This window comes from Morus notabilis, unplaced genomic scaffold (assembly GCF_000414095.1).
Source record: "Morus notabilis unplaced genomic scaffold, ASM41409v2 Scaffold332, whole genome shotgun sequence".
Lineage (NCBI taxonomy): Eukaryota > Viridiplantae > Streptophyta > Magnoliopsida > Rosales > Moraceae > Morus > Morus notabilis.
The window spans coordinates 386359-405311 of NW_010361195.1; the positions used below are offsets into that span (position 1 = coordinate 386359).

Below are 18953 nucleotides of genomic sequence, written 5' to 3' on the forward strand. Positions count from 1 at the left end.
AAAAATAAAAAAAAAATAAAAAAAAAGGACCTAAGTTATGACAAAGAGTTCATTCTTTTCATGGTTATCATAAGCTTGATCAGTAGTTTCTTACAAAAAGATGCTACTAATCATCTGCAGTATCTTCATCTTCCTCTGGTTTCACAAAGAATTCGATGTAAGCAATTCGACTGGGATGTTGATAACCTGTAGAGTCGATGTGCGTATGTGAAGTAGATGTTCTTGCAACAGAAACTAGGTGCTGAACTTTAAGTAATCCACCTCTACCAATAGTCAACTTGCTTCCCCGATTATCTCTAATGACACTGCCGGGTATGTTTGAAGTTGTTGCTCGAAGGAACTTGTATTTGTACCTATCCAAATCAGATTAAGAACACGACAAAATAGATTGCCAAATTGGACGTGATTGCGAAAGTTAATTATGAGACACCTGTAAGACACTTGACGGTCACAATGAAATGCAAGCAGAAGATCAGCATTCGCATAATACATGAAGTCTATCTGCAAATTTACATGAAGTTTAGACTAAAACATCCCTGCTTCTTTTTTCAAGCGCTTGCTCGCAAGAAAGTGGAAGAATCAAGTCTACCTGCAAATCTCCATGGCCATCGCCTCTAAAGGTGACGCTAGGCGGATTTGGTTGTACAGTGATCTGGATGCTTGCCCCTGGCCATTCAAGATCATCAATTGCTTCCTTCAATGCTGCAGTCTGTGGTTATAAACACCGTGATTCTCAATATTGGCTGTACTAGAAGATTGTCAACCATTTGAATAACTTTCAGATTATTAGTAATTAGTTTTGAAATGGGTGGCCGGAATAGGTACAAATGATATCAAATTAAAATTAGCAACAAGCTAACATAAATTTGTTTCTATTTAATCCATGGTATTAAGACAAAGTGGATAAAAAGTATCTTATGTTATCGTGGCCTTCATAACAGGAAATGGAGGACTTACCTTGACAGTAAAAGTGAGTGGGGTGCTCCCTGCAGGTTCAAAATTGTAATCCCATGATATAGTATCAGGGATCCTTGTCCTGATCTCTGCATAAATGCTAGCGTCTAGTGAATCAACAGACCTAACAAATCATACATGAGAACAGTGAAAACACTAGAATTCAAAACTATCAGCAAAAAACACAGATATTAAGTTGATGAGCAAGTTACTTTATGAATTGCATGTTATGTTTCTAAGCACCTCTAATGGATCTAGTTTATCCCAACCATTTGCAGAATAAAAAAGATCCATTTGCAATTTCAGATTGTTACACTTGACCGAGAAAATGCATGAATGAATAAAAAATTCTGACAACTTTCTTGCTTTGACTTTCTACAATGCACAATATAAACTGAATTTTCTTCAAGGATTTTTAATTTAGCAGGAAGAAGAAAGTCTAACGATTTATTTAGCATTATTTCCACGCCTTTCTTTTTGTTTGGATAAAAACCACCAAAATATGCACTGACACTCTAGATAATAATATCCTTAGAGTTGCCAATTATAAAGCTGATGGTGATTATTTTTCATAAAGTTGGCAAGAACACTATCTGAAAAGACTGTAAAACCCAGATAAACCCCAGATTGAATTTTTGTTCTGAAGCATCCAAAGAGCATATAGCACTTTATTATATAATAATTATCAGTATCATCATTTCTTGTAATTAACTTGAGGCAACTATAAACACATACACACAATTCATTATGAAATTGCCTTAGACATACTTGAGAAGTAGCTGCATATCAGGCCCAGGATATTGAATTTCGATTGTGTTGGAATGTCCAGGAGCTGAAAATGTGTTCAAGCAATCAACAAATAGTCCCAAGCTCACTCCCAACCGAGGCCTTCCTTGTGCGCCGTACTCATAACGAATGAAAAGCTACAGCAAACGGGAATTTTAGACAACAAAACAATTTTCAACTTCCCTAATAGCTCTTTTTTTTTTTTCCCCTTCCTTTTTCTTTGATAAGAGAACTTTCAAAACAGCATGATTCACCGTCTAATTCACAAGAAAATAGCAAAAACTCCAGTTTTCTCAGGTCCGAAACTGCGTTTTCTTTCGTGCCAATCAAGAAATTTCAATCAATAAAGCTGAAGATCAAATAAATACCTCGCGCTGCAGATAAACCTTGGCCTGAAGACAACTCGTCTCCTCCACAATCACGACCATTCCGTGCTCCGATATTTCGATGACCGCATCCTAATCGTTTACATTTAGATCATTTAAGGAAGGGCCTAAATTTTCCAGCAAAGCAGCGGCGTAAGATATTCCGTTTGATTCTCGAGAAAGTGTTTGGATTCTTTTTTCTCGAGAACCAAACAGAAAATTGGGGAAAGTGAAGAAATGCCTACCTGTTGGCGCTTCCATCGGGCGGCGGTGAGAGCGTCGACCATGCCCTGGACGTTGTCAAGCTGACAAACCAGATCGGGAGCATCGGAATCTGTCGCCGACGACTCCATTCTTCTCCTTCCAGCCAAAGTAATCCTCGCCGCATTCTCATTTCTCACTCCCTATTTATTACATTATTTGAGCGCGAGGTATTAAAATAAACTTGCAATTTTTTTAAAAAGTTTTTTTTTTTAATTTAAGCTAAAACTTACGTGGCCTTTGTTAATTGGATTAACTAGCTCCATAACAGTGCACCTTCCCTCACCCAAGGCATCAATAAAAAAAACAAAAGAGATTACCCAATAGGAAAAGAAAAACCAAAACAAAAAGTAATAAAATCAGAAAGCAAGAGAAAAACCTAGTAGCTAAACCGCCACTAGTTCCGCCTCTTATATGGTCTCTTATCACTCCAGGCGGAGCCTATAGAACTCCCGCGGCTTCTGCGACTCCCGAATCTCACTTCTCCCGATCTCCGGTAGGATTTTCCTCCGCCGAGTTACTCTCTCTCTCTCTCTCTCTCTCTCTCTCTCTAGATTCGTTGAAGTTTTTGCACTTAATCAGACATTACCCTAGCTTTCTAATTGTAATTTTTCTTAATGATTCATAATTAGCTTAAATCGTCACTTTATCTCTTATGGCGATATCTATTTTTGTGTATTTTTGTGTTTAATTGCAGATTCTCGCACTTTTTTCTCCATAATTCGTTCAGGTTTTCTTTTACAAGCAAAGATGGCGTCGCGTTTCTGGACTCAGGTTCCTTTTATTTCGATGAAATTCGGATTTTGTTTATTTGATTTATTGTTTACGGTAAAGTTATGATTTTTTCCCCTTTTTTCGTGTTCAAATCCAGCCCGGAAGTGATTCCGAGTCAGAGGAGAGTGATAATGATTTGGGGAGTGTTGATGGTGAGCCCACCTCCGAACCGACCGTTAACAGATATCTTAGGGAGAATGATAGCGATAGCGACGCCTCTGATGACCAAAAACGTGTCGTTAGATCGGCCAAAGACAAGCGTTTTGAGGAGTTGTCGGCCACTGTCGACCAGATGAAGAATGCCATGAAGATCAATGACTGGGTTAGCCTGCAGGAGAGCTTTGACAAGATTAATAAGCAGCTTGAGAAAGTGATGCGTATCACCGAGTCTGACAAGGTCCCGGGCCTTTACATCAAGGCTCTTGTTATGTTGGAGGACTTCTTGAGTCAGGCTTTGGCGAATAAGGATGCGAAGAAGAAGATGAGCAGTAGCAATGCCAAGGCATTGAATTCCATGAAACAGAAATTGAAGAAGAACAATAAGCAGTACGAGGACGCAATTAATAAATTTAGGGAGAATCCCGAGAGTGAGGAGGAAAAGGATGTGGATGAGGATATTGACGACGAGGAAGAAACTGACTCTGAGATTGAGGAGGATATTACCAAGATTGCCGAGTTGGGTTCTGAGGATGACGATTATGAAGATGATGAAAGGGAACCTGAAGTCGGGTGGGAGAGGAAGATGAGTAAGAAAGATAAGCTCATGGATAAACAGTTTATGAAGGATCCTAGAGAAATCACATGGGATATTGTGAATAAGAAATTCAAGGAGGTTGTGGCTGCTCGTGGACGTAAGGGAACTGGAAGGTTTGAGCAGGTTGAGCAGCTTACTTTCCTGACAAAGGTTGCCAAGACCCCTGCGCAGAAGCTCGAGATTCTTTTTAGTGTTGTTTCTGCTCAATTTGATGTCAATCCAGGTCTTAGTGGGTACATGCCTATTAATGTGTGGAAGAAGTGTGTGCAGAATATGCTCGTCATACTTGACATTCTGGTGCAGCATTCTAACATAGTGGTGGATGACACGATTGAGCCTGATGAGAATGAATCCCAGAAAGGAGCAGACTACAATGGAACAATCCATGTCTGGGGAAATCTTGGTGCCTTCTTGGAAAGGATAGATACGGAGTTTTTCAAGAGCTTGCAATGCATTGATCCACATACTCGGGAGTATGTTGAAAGACTTAGAGACGAGCCAATGTTTTTGGTTCTTGCTCAAGATGTACAAGAATATTTAGAGCGTGTCAAGAATTTTAAAGCTGCTGCTAAGGTAGCCTTAAGGCGGGTAGAACTTATCTATTATAAGCCACAAGAGGTTTATGATGCCATGAGGATATTGGCTGAGCATGCTGGAGAAGGTGATGATGGTGAAGACTCAAATGAGGGGCCTAAGGTTGAAGAAAGTAGGGGTCCATCTGCATTTATTGTTACTCCTGAGATTGTTCCTCGGAAACCCAGCTTTCCAGAGAATAGCAGAACGTTGATGGATATGTTGGTGTCTTTTATATATAAACATGGAGATGAGCGGACTAAGGCTCGTGCAATGCTTTGTGATATTTACCACCATGCTCTCCTGGATGAGTTTTCCACTTCCCGTGATTTGCTGCTAATGAGTCACTTGCAAGATCATGTTCAGCACATGGACATCTCAACACAAATCCTTTTTAACAGGGTTATGGCACAACTTGGTCTATGTGCATTTCGGGTTGGACTTATTGCTGAAGGGCACAGCTGCCTTTCAGAGCTATATTCGGGTGGAAGGGTAAAGGAGTTGCTTGCACAAGGTGTTTCACAAAGTAGATATCATGAGAAGACTCCAGAACAGGTACTTTCGTTTGTGTTTTTTGTTTTTACTAGGTAGATAAGTTTTGATTGAGCCTGGGTGTCATTTTATAATGGAAGGCAAAATCCAAACGTTTCCCTATTCTCTTCAGGGTTGCATTCCAATATTTATGTGCAAAGGGATAAAGGGTTGTTTATGCACAAGCATTATAATGCATTATTCTCTTGAGTTAATAATTTGAGCTATATATACATCTATGAATATATATAATATATTGTGTGTGTGTGTGTGTGTAGTGGTAATGACTAATGATTCTGATGAAGTTAAGTAATTTAACTGTTTGGAATGCAAATGTCCCCCCTCCCCATATTAAATCTTCACTTATCCTTGTGAAATTATGGAGTTAGGCTTTTAGAGCAATTTAGCATAATTGACATGATGGACCAATGTAGAGACAGTAGACAAAGGTTCTGAAAAGCTTAAATAAATGCATTGTAGCATTAAGACTTAATGGGGTGTAAAGTTTGCATTAATGGAGTTACGGAGATAAGCGAAGCAAATATAACAGAATCATCAATTATTCTCATGAAACTAAGAAGTTGGATTTTGAAGGCTGAAAGAATTAGTGTGGTCTTGGTAGCATAAAGACTTAACGGGGTCTAAAAATAGAGGATTACATCTTTGTGCAAACCCTTATTTTAGTATATTATAAATTTATAATGTTATGCCCCAAGTAAGCAATTTTTTTCTTGATCATAAATAATGGGATTTTCCCTTTTTCCTCATTCAGGAAAGGTTGGAAAGGAGACGGCAGATGCCTTACCATATGCATATTAATCTTGAGCTCTTGGAGGCAGTCCATTTGATTTGTGCCATGCTGCTGGAAGTGCCTACTATGGCAGCCAATGTACATGATGCAAGGCGCAAAGTCATAAGCAAGAATTTCCGGAGACTGCTTGAGGTGAGTGAGAAGCATACCGTCACAGGCCCCCCTGAAAATGTTAGAGACCACGTAATGGCTGCCACTAGGGCCCTCACCAAAGGTGACTTCCAAAAGGCCTTTGATGTAATCACGTCTCTCGATGTCTGGAAGCTCCTGAGGAATCGTGATGACATTTTTGACATGCTCAAGGCTAAGCTCAAAGAAGAGGCTCTGAGAACCTACCTTTTTACTTATGCCTCAGCCTACCAGTCCCTGGGCCTGGATCAGCTCTCCAAAATGTTCGACCTCTCAGATGCACAGGCACGCAGCATTGTTTGCAAGATGATGATAGACGAGGAGCTCTATGCGAGTTGGGACCAGCCAGCTAACTGCATTGTATTCCATGATGTTGAGTACACTAGGCTACAGGCTTTAGCATTCCAGTTGACAGATAAGTTGTCGATCCTGGTAGAGAATAATGAGAGGGCAACAGAGGCAAGGTTTGGCGGTGGCGGAATGGATCTGTCTTCAAGGCGTAGAGACGGTCAGGACTATGCTACTGCTGCTGCAGGCGGTAGATGGCAAGAGAATTCGTCCTATACTCAAGGGAGGCAAGGTGGTGGCACTGGACGTACAGGGTACAGTGGTGGAGGGAGAGCATGGGCATACGGGCAGGCTCTGGGTGGCGGGTATTCGAGGGACAGATCTGGGCAGTTTCGAGGAGCAGGCCGGAGCACCCGATATCAAGATGGGTCTGGAAGAACAGGTTTGGGTGCGAGGGGATTGCAGATGGATTCTTCGAGTCGCATGGTCAGTCTGAACAGGGGTGTTCGAGCTTAACGGGACATATAGTAGTTAGACTACTGGAAGAGAAGAGAACTTCAAAATTCAGGCATTTTAATTAGTTGTTTGATCTTCGGTTGTTCTTAAATATAATCGTTTAATTTAGAGAACCACCGTTAATTTAATATTTGAATTTATAGTTTTTCTGGGTTTGACCGCAAGTTTGGAATTTTAAGGAACAGGTGATGTTGATTTTATGCCTCTTTTTGTTTTTTGTTTTTTCCTCTAATTTTTGTTGAAAGATTTTCATCCAGTTTTCTCTGCTTTCGTAATTTTCTTTGTCTGACTGTTGATATCGACACCCATGCAAAACTGGCTATAATCTGAAAATATATTAAATAAATAAATTATATATAAAACCAAGACAATTGTCATCTCATTTTTTTTTTTTTTAAAAAAAGATCCTCTTACATTATTGTTATAAGGCTTGTAACTTCTATAGGGCCGTGTGATATGCAGTAATTTAAGGATGAGAATGAGAATCCTATAGATTTCTATGTTTAGTATAAGAATTGTATTTTTTTTTTTTCATTTATGAGAAAGTGAATCCTATGGGTATCATTTTATCTCACTTTGGGGTAATATCAAACGCACTGGTTATTTTACTTTCCTAAAAATCTCAATACCATGGAAAATAATTAAAAAACAACATTATCAAATCAATGAAACACCAACAGACCAGCAACTCCTCCCCTTCCCCACCACCAACGCTACAGACCCGCCATCACAGGACAAGGTCGTCGTTGGTGCCATTGTCGTCGCATCCCATCACGACCGGAGCCTTGTAGTGTCGCCTATCTCCACTCCAGCAACCCCACTGTTAAATACGCTCATCTGCACTTATCCTCGTCGAAAGGCCACGAATCACCAACCAGAGCCCTGAATCGCTGCCCATCCTCATCTACGACTACAATAGCGATTGCCTCGTCTTCATCCCCATTGTTGCAGATCCGCTAAACCCAGCCCCTCCCAAATCAAGAGAGAGAGATGTGTTTTTTGTTTTTGTTTTTTTTTTTTTTAATAAACTTCTCCTGAAGAAAGAGGAAGAGGCGTTAGATGTTTATTTTTTTCATAATTTTTAAAATATAGTACCAAATTTATTAAAACTTCTAATATTTATTCTTTAAAATGTTTTTTAAATCTAAGGTGTGAAAGTTAAAATCACTCAATTAAATAAAATTTAATTAGTTTAATATAATTTAAAATTAATTTTATAAGAAAAATTACATTATATTACTATGCACAATCAAACACCGTAAAATAACATTTTTGAAAATCTAACAAAAGATTCTTACGCATAAGCAAATATGATAATGTAGGTTTCCAGAAAATCATATTACCCACCATCACTTTTTCAGGTATTTGATTCATATTAATTACTGCATACCAAACGCTCCCTATATGTTGAAAGTATTGTCCTCGACAAGCAAAAAACACACATAATTGGTAATCCTTAGCTCTTCTTTTAAAAATTATAATGAATGGACTTTCTCTGGTACGCCAACATACCGGTAGGTTAGATTTTCTAAATGTTAGATCTATATAAAATCATGTAAAAGTTAAAAAGTATACAGATCTAACAGTTAGAAAAACTTAATCTACCGATACACCGGCGTACTAGAAAATCTCCCATAAAGTAAAACCCGTGCAACTAATAAAAGCACATCTCAGAACAAAAATAAATTAAGCAAAAAATTTGGAAATAGTGGAGTTGTTGTAATATCATTATGTCATTGCTTGCTCAACGGAGGATGTTGATTTGAATACACATTTGATTATACCATGTTGATATAAATACACATTTAATTATATTATAAGATGTAGAGTTTAAATCATTCACCACTAACTATAAGTACATACAGATCCGTCTTGTAAGATAAATGAGAGTGAAAACTGGTTGGATGATTAATGGGAGATTAATTTAAACTCTTTTCACGGAAAGGGACTGAAGAGCATGAATGATTCCTTTCTTTGATTAGCAAAAAAAAAGAGTACATACTGATCCGTACATACATGTTCTTTGAAGTTAGTTCGTACCACCATATTTCATATTGTTTTGCTCAAAATCATAATCAACCTCCTGAGGAGTTTCTGTCAATAATCAATTAGAATGCACCGCAATCACCCAAAAAAAAAAAAAAAAAAAAAACACCTCGACGACCAAGATCGACTCAAGTCCACACGAGATAAGAAATTATCTTCAAATTTGTATATTAAACAAAAAAAAAAAATCCCAGCCGAAATAAAATGACCAACTACCCAATAGGAATTTCCCTATAAATAGGGAAGGGCAGACTTTTTCCATCATCATTCTCTGGAATTCACGCTCAATCAAGTAACCTAAATCCTTATCATAATTTTCAAGCACTTCTTGCAATATTCTCTCAATGTATAGACATAGTAAAAATCCACGCACTACAATGAGAGTAGCTGTAGCTTTCATTATTATGTTCTTCTTATATTTATTTTCTGCACTTCATTTACTGCTCATACATTAGATCAGTCTCTGGCAGTGGCAACTAGATAAATGCTCGGTTCCCATAAACTCCTAATAATTGTATTTCACACACACCAAAATGGCAATAAAAAAGCAATTAAAAAAATAAATAAAAGAACTTGGCATTAAAGTTAACCAAAATACATCAACGCAAAGAAAGAAAATGTACTTATTTCCCCTTTTAATTTCTCTAAAATGATACAAACCAAATCCAATTTTTTTTCAGTCGTCTTTTTTATTTTTTTGATAGCTAACACCACTCAGCTAAGCTCCAGAAACCGAAGGGTGCTAAACATGTATTGCCTGTCAAATGTCACTTCCCATATGGAGCCATTATCCAACTTGAACCAAACAAAAATTTCACGCTCATGTTTTCGAAAATGCCGACAACGCAACCAAAGAACTTAACCACGCCAGGAATGAATACATTGCTGGATAAACAGTGGCTGAAGATTACGAACAGGTATGAGACATTGGGGCCATTATCTGCCTGGAGCTTTGCACAATGAACGAGTGACCAACCAATGTAGATGCCATAGATTGACCTCAACCGCCATGATCCTAGATTGGGGCAAGCTCAAACCTATTCGAAATTATTTCCCGAGCTTCACTTGCATTTGGTCTTTAATCCATCATCGTACGCCTCTGGCTGTAGTTATTATGAAATGTTTGGCTTTGCTCCTTCAAACGGAATATGCCTTATTGTGTAAAACTATCCGACCGTGTGTTGTTTGCAACCCTTGGGTCCATAATGTCGTGAGCTGCGCCTTACAATCTTCTTGCACAAGTAACAATAGTGGACTTGGCATGCCCAGCAGAAGAGATGATTATTATTGCCAACCTGTGAAGGTATTAAAAATATAGATAACAGTGTTCATTAAGAAAATGGCAAGAATAAATTCTGCAAGGCAAGTTGAAACAACTAAAAAATCTAACAAATTGTAGCGAAGAATGACAATGCGATCAACCAATGGATCAGAACGTCTCATTATCATTTTGAATTTAGAAAGAAAATATTTTTTCACAAGTAACTACTGGAAAGAAACTGTCGATATCTAAGACATGTCAGACCTAGTCTTTGCTCACCTTCGCATTAAATTGGCGACAATTAGGGCAAAGTTGACCTTGACCCTGTCCAACAAATAGTTGAGCTTGAACCTGACCTAAAACCTGGCGCGCATTCATGCGCTCCTCCCACTCCTGAATCATTTGTGGAGGGTACAAATCGCACGCCCCATCCCTTCAATTGATAAAAAGAAGTATTAGTTTTGCATAGAGTTGGCAAATATTTGCATGTTCGAAAAGAAATCAACCAAACAAAAAGATGGATTCTGAGAATTGAGAAACAAACCTGAAATGGTCATAACCATCAATTGCTTTGCCACATCGATAGCAGAAGTATTGACCGCAGTTGCTACAGGCCATCTTGTTGCAGCCTTCAGTTCGTGAGATAGCCATTTTGCAAGATGGGCAATTCTTAGCATCCCGAAGTATTTCTTTGACACTAAGAAGTTCATTAATCATTTCAAGTTCTCTACGCTTTTGTTCATCCCTTAATTGAGATGATTTCTGTCGATCCTGCAAATTACAAGTATTCCGGCCAAATAGATGAAGGATGCAGTGAACTATAAAAAGCAAGAATAAATATTAATTAGATTAAAACTTTGCAAGAGTAATTACATGGATTTGTAGTTTTATACAACTTAAACAAAAACCCAGACCACGATGAACTTGCATCTCAGCTGACATGCTACAAAAAGGCTCTTCTAATGTTATAGCTTACCAAATACTAACGGTTAAACTATTAAAATAAACTCCAAGAGACAGCTATTATTTAGCAAAATCTAATTTATACTATATATAAAAGAGTACAAAAGAATCTCACTGTGCAGTTTTGGTAGTCAAAACGCACAGTTTTTGGTTTTTTTTTTTTTTTATTATTATTACCTTTCTCCTTTCTTTCGTTTCTTTTCTTTCCTCATGCTAATTTTTTAACCATTTTTTTGCTTTCTTTCTCTTGCATTACTTTTTTTTCCCTCTCTTTTCCTTTGCTCCATTTATCTACTATAGTTTGTGTAAAACCGCTTAAATCCTTATTTATTTTTAACTCCACCGTTTGTGTTTTATCTTTTTTTTATTCATTTTTTTTAACTCTATTTGTTTACCATTGTATTTTACAAATGCTTTTTTACATTTTTTTAAATCTTTTTCATTTTCTTTCTAACTCCATTCTTTATTTTTTATTTTGTTTCTTCCTATTTTAGCTTTCTTCTGTCACTTTTTAACTCATTAACTTTCTTTCTTTCCGCTTTCTTTTTTTTCCCCCCTATCTTTTTGGCACCATTTGTCTACCGTAGTCATTTACACTAATATTCTCCTAATTTTTCCTTTTTTGTTTCTCTTTTACTATCATTCTCTCTCTTAGATTTATTGAACCTAAATCTAAACTTTCTCATCAGAATAATCTCCTTGCTTGTGCTTATTTTTTTATTTTATTATCAAATAATTTAGAATGTTTCATCAATTTATTCATATAAGCTTTTCACTTAGACTATTATTTATATACTCTTTTTAAATTTCTTAGTAAACTTTTTTTCTATATTTTATTTTTTTATTTTTGGTATTCTACGTTATTAAAATTTTAATTACAACTCCATACGTGCATCGCAAGTAGCCTAAACTAGTCTATTAACAAGGCAGTTTTATTTGGTTAAAAACAAAAGATAACATGGGAGTAAGAAGATCTCTAAAAAATAGCTGACCGAGGAATTAAAAAAAAAATTACCTCTAGGATTTGAAGCTTTAATTCTGGGGTCATACATTGGACACCTAAATGGCGTTTCTCCCTGCAAAGCGTGCAAAAGCTAAAGAAACACTTTGAGCATTGAGCATGCTGGTCTTCATCCTCTATGCAAGGTGTTTCACATCGTGGGCAATAAGCAACATCAGACATAGACTCGAGTGTTTTCTGTAACATTAGAGACTCCCACCACTCGTACTCTTCTTGACTGAGCAATCGTTTTAACAAACTAGGTGGGACCATAACACCACATTTTGCTTCAGGACATTGTAGCTTGCTCACTGTGCCTTCACTGATGTGCATGTCAGAGTAAGCCTTCATGCATTTCCAGCAGAAGAAATGGTGGCATGGTAGCCTGACAAAGTCGGTCCCTAAAAACATAATTAACAAACAGATAAAAAGAACCAAACTAGGTCCATGTGTGAACAGGTTTCTCTTGACTGTAAGTCCTTGAAGTCATCCTATGTAAAAAATGAGAATTGGCTCGTAGAGAAATCGGATGTGCCGGAAATCAACGGTTTTCGTGAAACACACACTCATTATATTTATTTAAAAAATAAATAAAAGTAAATACCCTTGATAAGATTTAACAATACGAAAACCCCTGACTACTCAGACCACTAATGATAGTGTAGAAAGACCAAAATCCCATATAAGCATAAATTTAGGGGAAAAAAATATCACAAACTAACAAAAAGGAAACTAAAATTCAAAATTGCAGCTATTTATGAGTTATTTTAGTGGTTGAACAGTTAAAAGGTCAACTGACTTTGTGCATAAATTAAGCGGAAATTGAAAGAAGATCCAAGGGTAACTTAGAATTTTTTTTTTTTTTTTTTTTTGGTTTAAGATAAAAGTGTAAAAAGAACATTTGTTAGGCTTCACTATAGAAAGTACAATCAGTGTGATACATTTCACAAAAGAGATTTAGTGTTGACGATTGACAGTTCCTTTGAGTCAAGGATCATTGAGAGTAATTTAGACAAAACTTATGGAGTTGTGACTCCGAGGATACCAAATTCAACAAAAAAGCTGAAACAAAGAGAGTATAGAATACCTGGATAATCCTCAAAACAAATGCAACATTCCTGCAAATTTTGTCGGAAGTTCTCAAGGAGTCTCTCATCATTGAAGCTTCTAATAAATGGAACATCCGTATCTGGTGAAACACTCCCTGAAACTGCACGCATGTCTTCTACACGTCTTATACCATAAGGACCGAGAATTATTTCACTATCAAACCCAAGATATGAAAGAGCAGAGCTATTTAACCATTCCACCCACTGGTATATAACCTCTTGCCCATGTTGCTCCTTCCATATGGTGCCAAGCATGGAGCAAAGATTGGCAACTTTTATAGAATCCAACCACTGAACAGATAACGTAAAATAAGGGGGTAGGTGGCTTGGGTACGATTTAGGTAATAAACATATCAGCAGAATTGGTGGGAGATATTGAACTTTAAATGAGTATGAGAAGTCATCCCTATTGTTGTTGTCTATGGTCTTGACATCTCCAGATGAATTTAGCTTTGTCGTAACAGTGATTCCATTAGGAGCTTCAATGTGGATATGAACCTGTGACACAGAATAATGTTGTTAGACTATTCACCTGTTTACTTTTTCCTGGTGTTAGAAGGAACTTCAAAGTTACTAGCTTATTTCAACACCTGAAAAGATTGAAGGCCATCTTCTCTGTCAAGGATGAAAACATTATCTCCATAGATGGATTCCATGACGAGTAACTGCAGAAAGCGTTAAAAGATAAGATAAGGTGGGGGCATGACAACAATTCTCAATTTTCCAGTGTTTCTACCTCATTAAACTAGTTATTTTTCTAGAGCTAGTCAATACTCATTCAATATTTTCTTCCAAATCTTCAAATTCTGTACGCTCCGGATTCTGGTATGTTAAAGTATCTCAACAACTTTTCACGTATTAATACGTTACATTACCATAATATAGGGAAGGGGAAGCCCCACTTTTTGAAACTTGTTCCTCTGCGCGTTTACTTTAAGGCATTTCAATTTCGTAAAAATGCCACAGCATCTTCAATTTCTTTTCTTAATATTGAACATAGCAACCAACTTAAGATTCTTCTTTCCCTTTTACTTTCATCTAAAATTGTTTAAAAAGTGAGAATGATTTGTTTCTCTATAGCAATGATGCCAAGCCATTCAATGCTGGCATCTTGCATTGTTAGTAAACACGTGACACACATGTTTGATTGCCGCTGACGAATGTGATTTGAACTCCAAAATACGGTACACTATGTCGTCGGCAATGCTCATAGCCATCTCACATCCCTACGTAACATACAAAACAAAAATCCTGGTCTTTTCTTTTCCTTCAAATCACAATGCTCGATAAAAGGCTCCTGACAAATCTCTTCCGGTTGTAACAAAATAAGGACGTTTTATTTGAACCTAGAACCGGTTTACTCATCAACATAGACAAAACAAACACATTGGCTATATCAATCTATAACCTATGATGATACCGTACGAACGGGTATTAGGGATGGTTGGAAGTGTTTGGGTTATCTTAGTGAATAACGGCAAGAAAGTATCTTTTAAAAGGAAAATTCAAAAAAGATCAAAGAAAGTTTCACCACTTAAGAATAAGAGAATCACCACCTTAAGATACACAAACAGAGAGAATTCACCACTCAATGGAATCCACCAAAGAGATAAGAATTTAAATTGATACAGTACGGACGGGTATTAAGGATGGTTGGAATGATGAAGATGCATGCCCGATTGCACTTGTGGAAGCCCAATGCGAGTCCAAATGTGACAGAAATAAATTCAATCAAAAAAACTGTTGAAAATCAACAGCCTTTGATGTATTCATAATGACCACTAGTTGGCTAATTGATTGAAGAAGAGCAAAAGATAGACTCATATTAACTAGCCTTAATTTCTGGGTTTTTATTGAGTGTATTAGTGTTTTTTAATAGTGTGTGAATTTAAAGATTCTTACCCGCTACTTTGCTCTCTTCCTTTCTTCAGCCCACTTATCTCTTCCCACCCTAGCCCTGGTTCAAATCCAAACCATTCTGTCACCCTTGAAAAGGAATTCCTTTTCTGCTTCTTGGCTTATGCTTCAGTGGCAGCTTCCTCATCTGCTTCGTTCGTTTCAAAAGACTCGGTATGGCTGAGTGTTTTATAGCCATTAGTGTCTTATTTTTTGTTAGTGGTTGATTATGGCTTGTAGTTAATTTGTGTTAGTGGATGAATTAAGGATCTGACTTTCAGCCTTTTTTATAACTGAATATAGCATCTGGAGGGTTTGTTCCAATGCTATTTATTTGTGATTTTCGGATGCATAATAGAGCCTATGATTTAGAGTGATGAAATGACAAAGTGAAATTCAGCCTGAAATTTTTATCTCTCTGGTGGATTCCATTGAGTGGTGATTTCTCTCTGTTTCTGTATCTAAAGATGGTGATTCTCTTATTCTTAAGTGGTGAAACTTTCTTTAATCCTTTTTGAATTTTCCTTTTAAAAGATAATTTCCTGCCTTTAGTCACTAAGATAACCCAAACACTTCCAACCATCCCTAATACCCGTCCGTATGGTATCAATTTTGGTATCAAAGCCAAAGCGCTCCTACAATTTCACCATGTCACTACACTGTTGCAAGGCCTGTTGTGCCAAATTTTCCATTATTGACCTTGAGTGTTTGACGATTCGTATTGGAGGCACCAAATTTTGATGTTGAAGTAGCTAGAGAATGGTTTGATTCTGATCCAATATTTGACCAAAGCGACAATGAAGAAGAAGGTGAAAATTATTATTTTGGTCCGATTTATGATACAAGTAATGGAGAAAATGAAGATGATATTCTTGAATTTTGTCCAGTAATCAATTCTAGTAATGCCATAATTGATGAGCACGAGTCAAGCCAAAAGATTGTTGAAGAATGTTTTGCTGCAGATAATCAAGTGTCCTTGATGATTCAACATTCATTTCATGTTCCCTATTTTCTTGAGTATGGAGATGGTTGTTTAAAAGAGACAAATGTTGACACACTTGTTTCGCCTGAAGATTTTCATACAAACGAGTTCAAAAGAATGTATTCGCAAATTACTTTTCAAAGTGAGAAGAAAATTATTCTCAACGCAAATCACTTGAAGGTACTTCGAATTCGAGGACGAATTCTTTTCCCACCAGGGGAGAATGATGAAGATGCATGCCCGATTGCACTTGTGGAAGCCCAATGCGAGCCCAAATGTGACAGAAATAAATTCAACCAAAAAAACTGGTGAAAATCAACAGCCTTTGCTGTATTCATAACGACCACTAGTTGGCTAATTGTTTGAAGAAGAGCAAAAGATAGACTCATATTAACTAGCCTTAAATTCTGGGTTTTTATTAAAGTGTATTAATAGTGTGTAAATGGCTGAGTGTTTTATAGCCATTAGTGTCTTATTTTTTGTTAGTGGTTGATTATGGCGTGTAGTTAATGTGTGTTAGCGGATGAATTAAGGATCTGATTTTCAGCTTTTTTATCACTAAATATAGCATCTGGAGGGTTTATTCCAATGCTATTTATTTGTGATTTTCGGATGCATAATAGAGCCTATGATTTAGAGTGACGAAATGAAAAACTGAAGCCAAATTCAGCCTGAAATTCTTATCTCTCCGGTGGATTCCATTGAGTGGTGATTTCTCTCTGTTTCTGTATCTTAAGGTGGTGATTCTCTTATCCTTTAAGTGGTGAAACTTTCTTTAATCCTTTCTGAATTTCCCTTTTAAAAGATACTTTCCTGCCTTTATTCACTAAGATAACCCAAACACTTCCAACCATCCCTAATACCCGTCCGTACGGTATCAATTTGGTTGGAAGTGTTTGGGTTATCTTAGTGAATAAAGGCAAGAAAGTATCTTTTAAAAGGAAAATTCAAAAAGGATTAAAGAAAGTTTCACCACTTAAGGAAAAGAGAATCACCACACCTTAAAGATACAGAAACAGAGAGAAATCACCACTCAATGGAATCCACCAGAGAGATAAAAATTTCAGGCTAAATTTCGCTTTTTCATTTCATCACTCTAAATCATAGGCTCTATTATGCATCCGAAAATCACAAATAAATAGCATTGAAACAAACCCTCGAGATGCTATTTTCAGTTATAAAAAGGCTGAAAGTCAGATCCTTAATTCAGCCACTAAAAACACTAATACACTCAATAAAAAACCAGAAATTAAGGCTAGTTAATATGAGTCTATCTTTTGCTCTTTTTCAATCAATTAGCCAACTAGTGGTCGTTATGAATACAGCAAAGGCTGTTGATTTTCAGCAACTTTTTTGGTTGAATGGATTTCTGTCACATTTGGGCTCGCATTAGGCTTTCATAAGCGCAATCGGGCATGCATCTTCATCATATGATTTCAATTCTTCAAGAGAAACAACCATCTAAAAACTAGGCAACACATTCCAAATTCTCCGTCACGAATCCTCCGTTCATTGCGAATAAAACACCTTACATAGTAAATGACTTTCCTCAAAATACGAAAAAAGATTCATGTATGCAACTAAACATGATAATGTATATTTACTGGAAATCATATTGCCCTCTATCACTTTTCTAGTAATGTGATTTTTCCTTATCACCGTATGCCAAACGCCCCCGATTCATGTATCCAACCAAAAATGATAATGCATATTTCCTGGAAATTATGTTACCCTCTATCACTTTTCTAGTAATGTTTCTAGTAATGTGATTCTTCCTTATTTCCATGCCAAATGCCCCCTATGTGCATTCACCAAGAATAGGAGGATCAATCATCTAAACTAGTCGTCATATTTCAAACTCTCATATCATCATTTCAACAATTCTCTACTCATTGCAAATAAAAACACCAAGGAACTAACGTATAATTAACCTTAAACATCTAAAAGTAAATCCTATGATAAAAATAAATTAAACATCATTTCTAACAATAAACCGCCAATTAAAAATATTAGAACAAAAATCCCAACATTGGAATCAAATTAGCTGAACTAATTACCTCATCCATCTGAGACTGAGAATTAATCCTCAACTGCTCCTCCGACAACTCAGGCTCTTCAACCCCCAACCTTAATTTCTCCAATCTCCCCATAATATCATCATCATCATCATCCTTATCATTACTGGACTCGCAATCCTCTTTTCTCACTTCTCCAACCTCATCATTCACCATTGCCAAATCGCCACTTTCCTCTTTCCCATCCACTGCTTCATCAATAGTCAACGACCCCACTTCACTATCCAACGAACCCACCTCGGATTTCTCGACAGACCCACGTTTGGCACCGCGGCCGCGGCGATTCCTCGACGCCCACCTGGGATTTCGGCGCCGCGCGGGAGGGAGATTGAAGATGGGCGGTTCGTGGGTTGTTGTGGCGGTGGGTTCGAGATGGGAAGTCGACGGCGGCTGTGGGCCCACTTCGTGATTGGGATTGTGAAGGTGGTGTTGATCAAGAGGTTTCGGAGCCCATGTTTCGTCAGCTATGATGGAGTGATGATCTTGTTTTCCTCCTCCCCCTCTGCTCTTTCTCATGGCGGCAAAATGACGCGGCGAGAACAGCGGCCGTTTGGAGTCGGTGGCAAATTTATATTTTATAGTGTTTTCGTGTGCGTTTCTCTTTTAAAGTTTTTTTTTTTTTGAAATAGTAATTTCTTTTCCTTGATAAAAAGAAAAAAATATTCTTGTAGGTTTGAACCATTAAATTTTTCTTTTTTTTTAACAAAATTTGAAGTTTTTGATCAAAATTTTTTGGTTAAAATTTATGAACAGAGTGATACTTTAAAAAGTTTCGTTTGATTTTAACATTTTTAAGAGGTTATGTCTGTGTAAAGAACTTTATTTGATTTTAACATTTTTTAAAAGTTATGTCTATGTCTATTCCGCTTTAATTTTAAA

The 18953-nt window shown here is 37.0% G+C and overlaps 3 protein-coding genes across 5 annotated transcripts; 1 reads left to right on the top strand and 2 right to left on the bottom strand.

Annotated features, from left to right (window-relative positions):
* On the bottom strand, positions 1-2498 carry LOC21400754. 2 transcript variants are annotated; one of them, XM_024165951.1, is made up of 7 exons: positions 2351-2498; positions 2109-2198; positions 1723-1877; positions 958-1054; positions 590-709; positions 431-501; positions 1-353 (listed from the first exon to the last, which is right to left on the bottom strand). In XM_024165951.1, the coding sequence occupies exons 1-7, from the start codon at positions 2456-2458 to the stop codon at positions 107-109; spliced, it is 888 nt and encodes a 295-aa protein (XP_024021719.1). In that variant the 5' UTR covers positions 2459-2498; the 3' UTR covers positions 1-106. The 2 variants fall into 2 exon arrangements, with proteins under 2 accessions (XP_024021719.1, XP_010096953.1); XM_010098651.2 differs by having other exon boundaries at positions 958-1078.
* A 218-nt stretch (positions 2499-2716) lies between these two features.
* Positions 2717-6942, top strand: LOC21400755 (eukaryotic translation initiation factor 3 subunit C). 2 transcript variants are annotated; one of them, XM_024165926.1, is made up of 4 exons: positions 2717-2862; positions 3064-3140; positions 3238-5022; positions 5771-6942. In XM_024165926.1, exons 2-4 carry the CDS (start codon positions 3117-3119, stop codon positions 6740-6742), a joined length of 2781 nt encoding a protein of 926 aa, XP_024021694.1. In that variant the 5' UTR covers positions 2717-2862; positions 3064-3116; the 3' UTR covers positions 6743-6942. The 2 variants fall into 2 exon arrangements, with proteins under 2 accessions (XP_024021694.1, XP_010096954.1); XM_010098652.2 differs by having other exon boundaries at positions 3097-3140.
* Positions 6943-9424: 2482 nt separating this feature from the next.
* On the bottom strand, positions 9425-18629 carry LOC21400756 (E3 ubiquitin-protein ligase RNF14). The gene is made up of 7 exons (XM_010098653.2): positions 18057-18629; positions 13712-13786; positions 13100-13619; positions 12028-12413; positions 10594-10820; positions 10329-10482; positions 9425-10083 (listed from the first exon to the last, which is right to left on the bottom strand). Exons 1-7 carry the CDS (start codon positions 18588-18590, stop codon positions 9955-9957), a joined length of 2025 nt encoding a protein of 674 aa, XP_010096955.2. The 5' UTR covers positions 18591-18629; the 3' UTR covers positions 9425-9954.
* Positions 18630-18953: the final 324 nt, after the last annotated feature.

What these genes read in the sequence shown, in the direction of transcription:
- LOC21400756 (XM_010098653.2), bottom strand. Translation starts at nt 18,590, where the DNA reads ATGAGAAAGAGCAGAGGGGGAGGAGGAAAACAAGATCATCACTCCATC. An exon ending in CTCAGTCTCAGATGGATGAG is followed by an intron (nt 13,787 to 18,056) that starts GTAATTAGTTCA and finishes CGCTTTCTGCAG; the next exon opens with TTACTCGTCATGGAATCCAT. An exon ending in GTCGCCAATTTAATGCGAAG is followed by an intron (nt 10,084 to 10,328) that starts GTGAGCAAAGAC and finishes ATACCTTCACAG; the next exon opens with GTTGGCAATAATAATCATCT.
- LOC21400755 (XM_024165926.1), top strand. Translation starts at nt 3,117, where the DNA reads ATGGCGTCGCGTTTCTGGACTCAG. An exon ending in CGTCGCGTTTCTGGACTCAG is followed by an intron (nt 3,141 to 3,237) that starts GTTCCTTTTATT and finishes GTTCAAATCCAG; the next exon opens with CCCGGAAGTGATTCCGAGTC. An exon ending in ATGAGAAGACTCCAGAACAG is followed by an intron (nt 5,023 to 5,770) that starts GTACTTTCGTTT and finishes TTCCTCATTCAG; the next exon opens with GAAAGGTTGGAAAGGAGACG.
- LOC21400754 (XM_010098651.2), bottom strand. Translation starts at nt 2,458, where the DNA reads ATGGAGTCGTCGGCGACAGATTCCGATGCTCCCGATCTGGTTTGTCAG. An exon ending in GATATGCAGCTACTTCTCAA is followed by an intron (nt 1,079 to 1,722) that starts GTATGTCTAAGG and finishes ATGATTTGTTAG; the next exon opens with GTCTGTTGATTCACTAGACG. An exon ending in CACTCACTTTTACTGTCAAG is followed by an intron (nt 710 to 957) that starts GTAAGTCCTCCA and finishes TTATAACCACAG; the next exon opens with ACTGCAGCATTGAAGGAAGC.